Consider the following 14,185-nt stretch of genomic DNA (forward strand, 5'->3'; position numbering starts at 1 on the left):
AACAACAACAACAACATTACATTTGTATAGCGCCTTTCATGTCAGGAGGATGTCCCAAGGCTCTGGACAGTGTACAGCATTTCAATCATCCTAATATATCTCTGTACCCTTCCCATACCCTTCTAATTCATTCTTCCTCACGTATGAAAGTTCTCGCTTAAGTACATTCCTTTATCCACTTGTTTCTCTTTGGTGCTTTCCACTTTAACCATCACTTCTGACGGTGAGTTCTACAATCTCACCGCCCTCTGTGCAAAGGTATTCTCTTAGAACCTAAACTCTCATTTCTATCTGTTAGCGGCTATCTTAAATTTATGCCCCTTGTTTTAGTCTCACCAACAAGTGGAATCAGCCTACTTATTGTAATCTTATTGTAGTATTTTGGTGATTAAAAAGTGCCATACTCAAAAGTTCACCCAGATATTAGACCACACATACATTTGTGAAAACTAAACCACATTACAACTACAGTATGCCACCTATCAAAATTCTTAGGAACTAGGTAACTTCACTTTTTAAAACCTTAATTCATGGCAGGAGTCCATAGTCCTTTTCATGTTATTTTTACAAAGTTTGTATTGGTATTTCAAGATTAATATTAGACAATAATGAGCTTGGGGCGGGGTGGAATGGAAGATAAGAGTGCGAGAGAGAGAGAGAGACCCCTGATAATTATGAAGTTAAATAATTCTGAAAAATGGAGCATGCTGGATACTTAGATAACAGAGATTATAGAGATGAGCTAATGTGCTTACATGTGAATCACAATCTCCCTTCAACACAAGCACTTCTTTTCAAGTAGCTCTCCGATCGATGCATCCAACAACAACAACAAAAAAATTGCATTTGTATAGCGTCTTTCACATCAGGAGGACACCCCAAGCCACTGGACAATCAGTGGTTTGAAACTGAGCTGGTGGTCAGGATCGGGGAGGGTGGAGGGATAATAATAATAGTAGGAGGGATGGGGGGGGGGGAAGGAGCGTGATCGAAGGCACGGTCAAAGAGGAGGGTATTGAGATGGGTTTTGAAGGAGGTGGAACGATTGCGGGATGGAGTTCCAGAGGGTGGGGGCAAGTGGCTGAAGGCCCGCCTGCAATAGTGGGGCAGGTGAGGCGGGGAACGTGAAGCAGGCTGGACCCACTGAGCGGGCAGTTGGTAGAGGGTTAGGAGGTGGCAGAGCAAGGGGGAAGCAAGGCCATGGAGGGTTTTGAAGGTGAGGACCAGGATCATCAACTGTATCCTCTGCATGATGTGAAGCCAGTGGAGATGGGGGGTAATTTGAGAGCAGGGATGGGTCCAGGAAGTTTTTTTTAAAGGATAGGAGTCTTTAAAAGGGGTGGGTACGGTGCCAGTGGACAGGGGGAGGTTGATGACGTCTGTGAGGGGCAAGGAGGTGGAGCAGGGAAAGGAGAGGGGTAGGGATGGGGTCGAGGGACCAGGTGGTTGGTTTCATGTGGGTTATAGTGGTGATTGGAGAGAGCCCCGCGAGACTTGGGCAGGTATCAACTAACACTGACCCCAATAAAAAGTAATCATGCTTTTCATCACTTTTAAAGAACTTTCAAAATTAATGTTTCTTCTTGAAGCTCATTATTTTAAGGCCAATGTGTGGGGTGGGGGAGGAGAGAGAAGGAAAGAGAGAAGAGCTGGAAAAATGTCAGCACTGTAAAAACTGTAGAACAGTTTTTCTGAAGAGTGGAGAAGGTCAAATGTAAAATCAATCATTAGAAGAATATAAAAACATGCAAAAAGGATTAATGGATTCCCACAGAGAACACTATACAAAATCCTTCAGATTAATTGGTCATTCACCTCATGGCTGTTTGAAGGGCCTTCCTAGGGCAAATTGCTGCTGTGTTTGCCTACAAACATAGGAAATTCACTTAATAATTACTTCTGAAGTACTTTGATGTGATCAGGCACTATAGAAATACATTTCTTTACCACATTTACTGTTCACAAATTCACCCATTAACAGGGGGAATTGCATTTGATTGTACCATCTTTAACTTCGGGAAGATGTCTCAAAGCATTTCACAGAATATACTGTAAAAAGTGTAATGAGTGTATTTTGTGGTTATATAACATCAGTGATACAAATGGTTGCTCCCCTCCTTATTCAAACACCATTACTCAGAAAATGAAATTACAAATCTAGTATTTTCCGTAATGAACTGAGTTTTTCCACCAGATTGGCCAAGTTAAAAAGTATATTGCATTACACAAGACAAAGATCCGGAGCAAATGGACTGCGTTGTGTTCAAAATGACTTTAGGAGAACCCGAAGTGACTTTAAGAGAGAACTTTCAAAAACTGGGATACATAATACATATACAAATTTAAACACAATCATTTTTACTTTTGAATTAAAAATTGTTAGAATGTTGTTCCTCAGTAATTTGCTAAATTTAGGCAAATTTGTAGCAAAAAGTCATAAACGCAATAGGTAAAGGATGATTTTACCATCAAGCTACAAAATTATTTAATAAGTAATAAACGTTTGGCTTAATTTTAGTAAGGATTCCTTTCACCAAACAGGTTGGGTTTCCTTGTAGCAGCCCCTTTTAACAAATACAAAAATCTTCATGGCTTAGCAGCAGAAATAATCTAACTATAATTCCTCTCATTATAAAATATTATATTTACATTTAAAAGTAATGAAAGGAGCAATTACAATGACATTTTCACTTCAGGGTTCACAGGACAATAAACTGCTCCGGTTTCACTCAACTCATATTCCCAGTTTAAATACACTTCTCATAATAGCTATCACCTGAAAAATGATCTAAATTAAATTGATCCTTCAAGATACTATGACGCAAAGTTATTGCAAACCACCTACATAGAAACTATCAATCATGAGCCAGCACTTGGATTCAGGCTGAGTTAATGAGGTAATCCTTTCTCAAGGGTGGGGGAAAAAAGAACACACATATATTGACTACAGCTTCTAAGTAATGGTGTAAAGGCCGCAAAACAATCTAATGTTAAATGGTATTGAAAGTGCAAGAATTTATTTTGAAGATAAAAACAAAGTATGTGTTTATAAATCTCTGGCAAAAGGATTAATGAAGTCTGTATGATGAAGTATTAATAAGAGCCTTGCTGCACTCAAGTAATTCAGTGCCACAGATGGCACAGCAGACTAAAGACATTAAGTAACTAAATAGCAATTAATGGATGGGATTGAAGATCCGTCAGATCTCTGAAAACTCACATTACAGCCTGAAGCTGAGGTCACTTTCCCAGGAGGATTAATCCCTCATGCAAACGATACAATCTCTACCTAATACTACAGTTTAATTTAAAAATAAACATTTGTATTCTTTCAGAAAGCTTGGCGCATGATTCCTCCCTCCGCCCCCACTCATACAGGAGAAACATATTTTAGTAAAATATAAACATAATCCTGCCACCATCCAAAACCATTAGGTCTTTTGTTTCAGTGTTGGGAGGGAGGGAGCAAAAGGGAAATCAATGCAATAAGTAAAAACACTAAAACAAAGTTGATTACAAGGTTTGGGGATTTTTTTTAAAAAAAAGTTTGTATAGAACAAAAGTATATTCAGACTCATTAAATTATTGAAATTTAAAAGTTGGAATAAAGATTTGACCCCCAAAAATACATGTGCTGTGGCAAGCAATGTTACTGAGGTGGGCTATTATCTGTGTTAACAGTTAGGAACATACAGCACTGTTGCTTTTATGCTTTACATATATACACCTGAGCAAATGTTGCAATTTGTCTAACTACTTGCATTGTTCAACAAAAAATTATTCCTGCACCATATAGTCAAATAATGATATTGGTAACTATGTGTCCAATAAAGACCGAGGTCCAGGCCCATGTCACCAAATCTCATTGATGAGCCAGTCTATGAACAACAATGTCCTAAGTGATTCTGTGCCATCTGTAGTTGCCAGTCAACTTTCATGAATATGGGACCACATTTGCTTATTTACAATTTATGAGAACTGCCCCAATTTTCATTGACTCCCTCAACATGTCCGTCAATGCTTTACTAATTTTCTCCCTTGTCTCTCAAAGTATCCTGTGGTTTGGTTCATCTATCTCCAGGGATTAATTGGTTATCAGCCTCTGCAAGCCCCACCAGGTGGCCATTATCAACACTGTCTGCTGCAGGCTTCACAAAATCAATAGGAAGAGGAGAATTCATCTCCCTCTGGACTATATTATCACTCAGCAAGTGGTTAAGCAGGGGAAGATTGATGAATTATAGGAGGAGGAGAATAAAAAAAGATTTCTCAGAAATGCTAATGTGAACCATTCAGAATTGACATGTCAAACATCCAGTCTGTGCTGTAATATTCTGATTCGATTAAGTCCATCATCTAAAAAAATTAAGTTTACTTGAAATAAATCTTTTTCTAGACAGTATTCAAATCTTTGAAGTAATAACCAACCGTAATCAAATCAATATATAGTTGTAATTGACAACTCTAAGTACAGGGAGTATGTCCAGAAATCAAAGGTGATTGTCTTCATTTTCCCTCTTCACCCAGCAGCTCAGAGTAGTTCTCTTTCTCTCCTAGCCTTCAATTATTTCCTCTTCTTACTGGCAAGGTTGAGATTGGGAAGCGCTAGAGGGATTTATACCTCATCTCATCACCTGGCAGAGTGCTTTGGTATGCTGATATGCTGCACAACAATCATGTTACTACCATTGACTTTAAAGCACCCCACTAAATGTGGTGGTGCAAAATTCAAAAAAGATGGATTTATTTGAGACTATTTGAAGCAAACTATTTGAGAGAAACACACACAAAAAAATAAACAGACTTGTTAAGGACAATAAATAATGGAAAACAGATAAAGGTCATAACTCAAGGATTTAAGTGCTTATGCCTAGATTGTTTTCAAATGAAGACTTACAAAAATATATATTTTTTTTACGAGCTATTAAGTGGAGTCCTGTGAGCAAGAAAAGCAAACATGCGACATTCTCTGTGAATGAAGTGCTTAACATTCACAGTACTGATCCCAAGAGTTTTCTTCACTTTTAATTATTAATGTATCTTTTACTAACATTATGGAAAGATAGTAATTCGACTGTGTCTATCTGGCAAGACTTTGAAACCTGGAGAAAATACAACATACATCTCATAAAATAAATAATAATTCTTGTATTTGATATAGTGCCTTATTATGTGGTTGAAACATTGATATCACATTGTGACCAAGAAATGACATACTTTAGAACTATTCAAAGTATTTTTTCCTGTATATTAAATTGTAAAATATAAAGGTTAGAATTCAATAGATTTCTTGTGCCTTCCACATAGAAACCTTTACAAAAAGTGGAATCATTTAGGTTTGAACAGGGGACAAACAAAATGAAGAAAACATAGGAATTTTGCATAACATACCGAGCGTGCATTTTATTAAAGCAAGTCAATCATTTTATTTAAATGAAAGTCAGTCATGAATAATCATGAATGCAGTTTTTAAATTAAGCAGGAATTTTTTTTAGATCATCTCACTTCCAGGAAACGTGGCTCACAGCTCATATCTCTCTGACAAGTCGGTCCATAAAGCCATCAACTTGTGTGAAACTGAGCTATACAGACTCGGAAGATCTCAGGGCTGATCCCCAATCTGTCCCGAGTCAATTGATCTCACCTAGATTGGCTGTGTAGGTGCTATAATTAGGGAGTCCAGTGACACTTACATACATGTGAACATTGGGCACAGCAGGATTGTGCTCGGCTAAGATCTCACCAATGCAATGGTGAAACATTTCCAGGTTCACATTAAAGATTAGGTACCTCCGGGAGGTATAAGAGAATGAACAGAGCTTGTAGAAAACTACTATGAGAAATGCCAATAAAACAAGTAGTTGCATTGAATTTTATGGATGAAACTCACTAAAGCAAAAGAAAGCCACAAAACACCATTGTAATTGAACAATGTACATTTGACTGACAGGTTAAGATTGGAGAATAAAGCAACTTGGATAAAATCCAGACAAATCTCTTTATAATTTTATATATTCACAACAAAGCATTTGCAGATAGGAGAACATTTTATTCAGGATTTGCAAGTCCTCTACTTTGGTGGTTGTTTAGCTGCACCCCATCAAGGGTATAATATACCAAACAATATGCTTAGAACAGATTATGTGAATTACAACTGAAAATCTATACTTTTTAATAAAAGATGCTCCAATGATAGGATTATCAATACAACAAAACACCACCCTGCAACTTAGAACAATTATTTACAGATTGCAGTATACTGCACAGGTCACCAGAAGCATGGCATTTAAACATTCTAATTTACTACACATGCTATAAATTTTTTTAAAAATCTCACTTGGAGACTGCTAAGTCTCTGCTGGTGGAAACAGTGTTGACAGATGCAAAATGCTTTTTTGAAGCAAGAGTGCAAGCGTTTCAACCAGCTAGAAAGTGGATAACAATCTGCGACCTAGAATGCAACACATGTAAAATCTGATCTCTAAATGCTATACGCTGGTTAAGTGCTGTGGAACGGATCTCCTTCAACACGACTCTATGTACAATTCAATATTATTATTGACCGGGTAATAAATATATAGGATAATAGATGGCATGTACAGAGTTACAAGGAAGTAATTCAATCAAGCTATTCAGATGACGTCAAACCACAAGAGTGAAAAAGATGCATTTATGAAAAGCAAAACTCAAGACATTGATTTACTGCCACCTACTCACTATGAGCAATTTGTTATTCTTGCTTATGTAACATTTTATTGTACTGTTACCCAGAGAAATGTACTGCAGGTGAAAAGATAATACCAACTCAGTGAGGTGGTATTATAACACAAAATGTAATATATTTAGTATATTTCACCAACAAAACCTATACACTTTACTGTATATTCTGTGAAACACTTTGAGACACCTCAATGACGTGATAAGGAGCTATATCAAATGCAAGGATTATTATATAATATGTTAACATTATGAATTTACTGGATAGGGATGTTTAAAGGGAAGGTAAATATTTACTTGGAAAGTAAACGTTCAAGGGAAATGGAAAAAAGCAAGGAAATTAGATTTAAAAATTTGTTATGATCAAGTAAAATGATGGAACAGTCTTCAAATGGCCTAGTCTGGATTCCATTATTTTATATCGTTGTGATCATTAATTACTATTATATAGTAATATACATTCCTCTGCCTTGGAATTTTCCTCTGCTATTGCGTGCAATTTCTATCCATCCACATTCAATGTCCATCCTAATGTTAAAAGATTTAACATTTAAGGCTACTAAAAATATAGCACAAATCAATAAAAGAACTTTCATTATCCACAAATAGTCAAGTCACTTTACAGTATATTCTGTGAAGCACTTTGAGACGTCTAGAAGACGTGAAAAGCGCTATATCAAATACGAGTATTATTAACTGAATTATCCATTCTCCTTCCTGATTATGTGGTATAATTGGGAAGTTTAGCTCCCTTTCAGTTAATTCCCCAAATTCAGATTGTCCACTAATTCAGTTAGCAATTGGGAGCTTCTCCCTCCGTTATGGAAGATAAATAAGGTTTTATGTTCAACAGCGTTTTAGGTTTTCTCTTCTGAACACCCAATCTTACTAACATTCAATAGATATTAAATGGCATTTTAAGAACTCTTGGAACTTAATAGAGGTGGGGAGCAAAAGGTTTCAGCCCTTTTCTGGAAAAAGATGCTTTCCTACAAATAACCCCTCCACCTCTACATGTAGATCTTGTGTAAGAGTAAATGCAAACCCAAAGAAAAAGATTGTGTAAAAGTTCTATGGTGAGATTAATCCTGTTCTTGTTGGATTTTTTTCTCCTTTTTCATAATCTTATCTCTCTTAAAGTTAAGCATGGCACATCAAGTTCTGAGTCGGTCACTTAACTCATCAGAAGCCCTTTTATGGGCAGTTCGACAGTTCTCAAAAGAGCTAAGAGCAATGTTATGATCATTGCACTACAAAATCCCTCATTGAGACACTCTGCAGCAAACATGCACAACAAATCATTATCATTTAGATTCCTTGCAAAAGATAACTTTGAATACAATGGAGTCAAGTTGCAACACAGATAATATAAAATCTTGACAGAGAGTTAGAGAGAGAACACAAACAAATGTATGTGTCGGGGATAAATGACAATAATCCTTCCATTTGATACAGCATCTTTCACGTCAGGATGACATCTCCAAGTGCTTCAAAGGGATTTACTGCAAAGTGTAGTGACTATTTTGTAGGCCGCAAATATAACCATGAAGTGAATGATCAATTTTATCCAGGGAATGATGGCCAATAACGCTGGGAGAAACTCCCTTTACTTTTTGAATTATGCAATGGGGTCTTTAAGGTCCACCTGAAAGGCAGACGGGCCGCGATTTAATGTCTCATCTAAAGGTCAGCACCTCTGACAATGATGTGCTCCACCAACACTGCACTGGAGTGTCAGCCTAGACTTTCAGTTACAACCAAACCAGATTCGTAGACGCTACCAATTGAGCCAGGCTGACCCTGATGCACAGGAAATGAAAATGATGATGGAAGTTAAACGTTTCCTACACATTGAGAGGCCTTGTGAAAATCATCCCCGCAAAATATCAGAATTAATTATCTCTGCAGAAAATTCAAGTTTTCTGATTGAACCATAAAAGCCCTGAAAATAATAAGGTTCAATCATTACAGTTGTTCTTTAAGAACTCATACAAAGGTCATCTACCAAGAATCAAAAAATTGCTGCTAAGATTGCAGAAACATGATCTACGGTATATGTAATATACACTCCTAGAAAATTTATGTACCCATTGGTCATCACGGAGTGAGCTGGACTGAAGACTTGCAGAAACCTGTTCAGGTCTTGGAGTACAAACAAACAAAAAGGAGTACTTGGTAGTTGTGGATTATTCCTCTAATTACTCAGTCGTCTATCTAGATCCATGCCTGTAGTAAATTGGTCATTCAAGTAATGAAATCTACATTCTCTAGAAATAGTATACCAGAGATCTTTGCTGACAATGGAGCTTGTCTTAGGATGAAATTTTGTTCAGCTGTGCCACTTCATGCATATTGTCTTCAGTCCATTACACCAAATCAAATGGTTTTGTTGAAAAAAGTAGCAGTCCCGGTCATTAGGAAAGCCAGCAATCGTGGTCAAGATCCATGCATGGGTCCATGAGTTTACCAGGAGAATGGTATACTCTTGGAAAACGGGTTCCCCAAAGCAATTCAACTTAGGACAGCCTACTGAAAGAAAGGTAGGTACTTTAACAGGGTGCCCCGACTAAGAAATCACAGAAGAGGCTGCAGAAATGTTACGATGATCCGCATGACAAACCCTGGTGATTTTGTACTATATTAGAAATGAGTTGGAACTACAACTGGTTAGAGGAAGTTGTACAAAGATTTTAGTTCGAAAACTCAGCATTATTGGAGAGACCTGAAAAATGCAATTAACCTGATATTCAGGACTTACCACTTGATATTAATTCAGAAAATACCACGAACTACATTCGACCAACATAATTAATTGGACATAATTAAGTCAAAGCGATTAACCACATCTAAACCCAGTCATTTAACAACCATTTAAACTGTAGCTTAAAAACAATTTAAGAATCCATATAGATTTAAGAGTTGTTTTCAACAACTTTGTGGAGTCCTGCAGTGGTTAGAGTACTCGCTTTGCAAGCAAGAGACCTGGGTTCGATTCCCAGCAGGGTGAAACCTTGGGCAAGTTTCCTTTCTCCACACACCTGATAATAATCCCTCAAGAAGATAAAACAATAATAAATTGGTCACTTCAAACCACAACTATTTAGGGACACTGAATTTACTGTAGTCTATTCCGTGAAGCGCTTTGAGACGTCCAGAAGATGTGAAAAGCGTTATATCAAATGCAAGGATTATTATTATTATTATATGTTGACTTTTATGTTTAAATTGTGTTTTATTTAAAAACAAATAAAATTTGTTTTAAATAATGTGAAGCGGGCTCTAGCCCGCCTTGCCCGATCCACCATTGGCAGACAGGCCTTCAGCCTCTCTGCCCCCACACTCAGGAACTCCAACCCTCAGGAACTCCATCACACAGTCTCTCTGCCTCGACCCCCACCTTCGCCTCCTTCAAGACGCGTCTCAAAACTCTCCTCTTTGACCGTGCCTTCGGACATCCTCCTACTCTCCCTGCCCTCCATCCCTCCTGATCGCAACCACCAGCTCGGGTGCGGATCCCTGACTGTCTACCACTTTGGGATGTCCTCCTGATGTGAGGGGCGCTAGACAAATAAAAATGTGTGTGTGGACATGTTTTAGTTTCCAGATTCTTAGTTTTATGAGGTTGTGACTTGAAAGTGAATTTATATACTGTACAACTTCAGCTGGATATAAGCAGTAGCCTCAATGCCACTCAGCTGCGTCCCTAGCAAGTGCTGCAAATGCTCTGATAATTAAGTGCTGACCAGCATTGGCACTATAACGCAATGCATTATAGTTCAGGGTGTCATTTTATGGATCCCGACCACTGCATTATAATTAGGGCTTCTGATTTTCAGGATATATTAATGTGGTTTTTAAGTGTAGTTTCTTTTCAATTTTAGACCGTTTATAAATCGGGGGTTTTCAGGGCTTTCATTATTGCAATAAGACTTGCCTGTGTACACAGAGAGGAAAGAGACACCCTATTGCATATGCAGTGTCTCCTTCTTCACAAACGCTTCACCAAATGTGCCTGGAGAGGGGAGAGGGAGAGGCGGAGAATGACTCATGTCCTGTTGCCACACCAGTTTATTGGATAAACACCAAAATATATATTTTTGTATCTGGGAAGTTTTATCTTTTATCAGTTAAAATCGAAAATCAGAAGCCCTTGTTATAATGGGGGTTGGACCGACTATAACCGTCAGGTTAGAATACAAAAAATCTCACCTACCCATACTATTTGTGGCACTGCACCACATCAGGAGAAAGCCTGTGCAAACCATATTCAATACTCCAAATAGCAGGATCTTCCAGGACTGTAGATTAAAAACAGTGCGTGTTAACAGCATTGAACCATTCATGACATCGCCAGTCAATTTTGCTACCTCTGTAATTTTTAATTGACTAAATATTTGCACTGCTGTGCAGCTCAATACAATTGTAGATTTAAACAGTCAATGAATACGCTGCTCGGACAGCAGGCATGGAAATAGTGCAGGTAAGCAGACACTTTGGATTTGACATTTTAGGTCGGTCTTACAATTAAATAAGCACAAATGTATACTAGGCTCTACTTTTATTAGATGGAAAACTGACATGCAAGTGCACTAGTGGAAAATATAATGTTTAAAAATACTGGAAATCATTGAGCATAAACATTGTAATTCTGTATATTCTACTGACTGGTGGTTAAGAAAAATATCTGTTGCACAGCAGTTTGCTGCACTTAAATTCTCTCTCCGCTGGTCAATCACACTGGTAGGAAATCAACATCACCCCAAGCTCTTAATTGAAAAGCCACTGCCTACTCAGTGAAATCAAATTTGAACACCGTGGCACCAGACACTAACGTCTGGCAAAACCCTCCAATGAACACTGGGGTTGAGACATGCTGTGTTCCAGAGTGGTATGTACTGGGTTCACCACTGTGATTCCACACAGCAACATGATTACCTGGATAGTTGGTGCAGCCATGTGAAAGTACCAACTAGAAAATAGGAGCTTGGTCTATGCGGGGGGCAGGAGGAAGAAAGAGATGATAAAAGAAAGCACATCAAGTGACTCCCTCTCCCCACTCTTGTGAACATCAGAATACAGCATCACAGACCACCAGCCCACCTTTCAGCTCATGATAGGTATTGATGGGTAAACAGATTGAACAGGGTGAAAAATAATATAATTAGAGCAAAGCAAATCAAATGCTCACAGTTGTATTTAACACGCAATTTAACCAATTTAAGTGGTCAAAATAATACATGTCTGAAGCTAAAAGCAAGTTTACAACTGGCTAGTATACAGAGGGATGGCTTTAAACTCAAGCAGGTAAAGAGAAAAGAATAGAGAAATATTCAAATTTAAGCTTGTGTCAGCCCGGCTCAGTTGGTACCACTCTTGCCTCCAAATCAGAATGTTACTGGTTCCAGCCCCGCATTGGGACTTGGAACTTAAATAGTCTTTGCTGAGACTGCAGTGTGCTATACTGTGGGGGGTGCCATCCTTCATATGAAACTTTAAATCGAGGCCCCATCCGCCTGTGCAGGTGAATGTTAAAAATCCCATGGTCATTATATGACAAGTGGACAGAGTTTCTCCCAGTGTCCTGGCCAACAATCCCCCAAATAGAAATGGTCATTCACTTCATGGCTGTTTGTGGAACACTGCAAAAGTTGACTGCGCATTTGTCCACTACAATTTACATCTTGTGAGTGTGAAACACTTTGAGATGCTCTACCAACATGAAAGGTGCTCTACCAAACGTAAGAAATATTATAAACCACAGCTGTGTTTATTTCCAAACTGAGCCATTCCAAGCAGAAACTGTACTGTCTTTCTACAAAGGAGGGTGGGAAATTAACACATTTGGACAGCATCTCTGCAGTCTGACAGTAAGAGAATTGTCAGCTGTCTGGAAGCAGGCTGCCCATCTACCTTTAGCAGTGAAAGCATAACAGCCAGGCTGATTGAAACAGAGGAACAAGTTACAAAACAGAAAAAAAATGCAGTTAAGAGGTTCTGCAACAGTGCAAAAAGGACCTGCAGAATTTTCTGCTTAGAGGAAATTATTCCACAGGTTATGGACACTGTAAAGGAGCAAATTGGAATCAAACAACAGTTTGCCATTTTATAAAGCAAGCTCTTTTGCGTAAAATGTTTTTCACCTTGTTTTCCTGGTCTGTTTGGTGGAATTTCTGCATGGCAAATCATTACTACGGTATAAAGATTGGCCAATTGTCTTTTTTTAAATCCTTGGTTTATATAAATCCTGATCCAAGCAAGGATTTCTCAGCAACGTTATGATCAGGACTTCATGTGATATAATTTTTTTAATATAAAAAAATATGGCTTACCAAAGATGTCAGTAAGAATTTTTTTAAAAAGGTACAATTTTAATTATCTTAAAATCTTCAAGCGATTTATCTTCAAGAGAATTAAACATATCTAAACAAGAAATCGGTTTGCAGATACACAATGCACACAGAACTTACCCGCCTATCAGCTGCCACCAGCAGAAATTCTTGCGTAAACTTTCCACCCAGAGACCGGTGAGACTTGCGGAAAGGATGAATGGTCCCCTTTAAAAAAATTCAAGATAAAGGTTTATTAGGCTTTTTAATAGTATTTAATAATCTGAAACAATTTTGTCTGTTTGTACTTGTAAAAAAAAATGGAAAACAATGTTTTATTGTCTCCTCTCCCTGATAAATGCAAAAGCTACTTTGGGCCACCCACTGGTTGACAAAATCTCTTGTAGAGATTTAATGTTTTCAACAACTGAGCAGTACAACCTAAACATATATTCCAACTCGAGCTAGACACATCTCTTAACAATTTAAAAAAAAGGAGGCTTTCCTGCTCAACTCCTGTCAGTGACTCCTTATCTCAGCGCTGATATTATTAACCTCTCCATTCATAGTTTAACCCAAGGAGGGAGCCTGTGCAAAAACTCAAGAGGTTTGTTTACTCTCAACTCTCCTTTAAACTTTCAATCCGGACTCGAAATTCTCTTCCACACGAGACTCCATGAGCCTATCAACTCCATCTTTCCTCAGCTCTATTGACTCCCTATTCCTCATCTGATCATAGCCTTGCTCCGACTGACCTCTGCCATCTCCTGCGATCACTCAACTAGTAATCCCTCATGTTAGGACAAATCTGTCCTGCTTCATGCCCCCTGCCTACTGGTGGGCAAACTTTCAGTTCATTTGTCCTTCGCCCTCTGGAACACATTTGATATCCCTCTGCCTCGCTCCCTATCTGCTTTCAAAACCAGTTTAAAGAACTCTCTCTTTGACTGCACCTCCACCTCTCTCCTAGTTCCCTCCTAGCTTGGGCTCCCACTGAAAACTTTCTAAAACGCTTCAAGAAGTTCTTCCTACATGTTTTGGTTAGCTGGACATCCAACACAAGCAGTAACGCTGTCTGCATTGGATTCGCTTAAGCATAATATACTATGGGTAAGGGTATCCAAACCAGATAGTGTTCCACA

At 38.3% G+C, this 14,185-nt stretch overlaps 1 protein-coding gene across 1 annotated transcript in view; it reads right to left on the reverse strand.

Moving 5' to 3' along the window:
* Nucleotides 1-14,185, reverse strand: part of slc30a6 (solute carrier family 30 member 6) — an 80,025-nt gene that overhangs the window by 50,494 nt on the left and 15,346 nt on the right. The window contains exons 3-4 of the mRNA XM_042333496.1: nucleotides 13,185-13,271; nucleotides 10,931-11,015 (exon numbers count right to left, since the gene is read on the reverse strand). Coding sequence (XP_042189430.1) covers nucleotides 10,931-11,015; nucleotides 13,185-13,271 — 172 coding nt within the window. The remainder of the gene's footprint in view (nucleotides 1-10,930; nucleotides 11,016-13,184; nucleotides 13,272-14,185) is intronic.

The sequence above is a fragment of the Callorhinchus milii genome, unplaced genomic scaffold (genome assembly GCF_018977255.1).
Source record: "Callorhinchus milii isolate IMCB2004 unplaced genomic scaffold, IMCB_Cmil_1.0 Scaffold3, whole genome shotgun sequence".
Lineage (NCBI taxonomy): Eukaryota > Metazoa > Chordata > Chondrichthyes > Chimaeriformes > Callorhinchidae > Callorhinchus > Callorhinchus milii.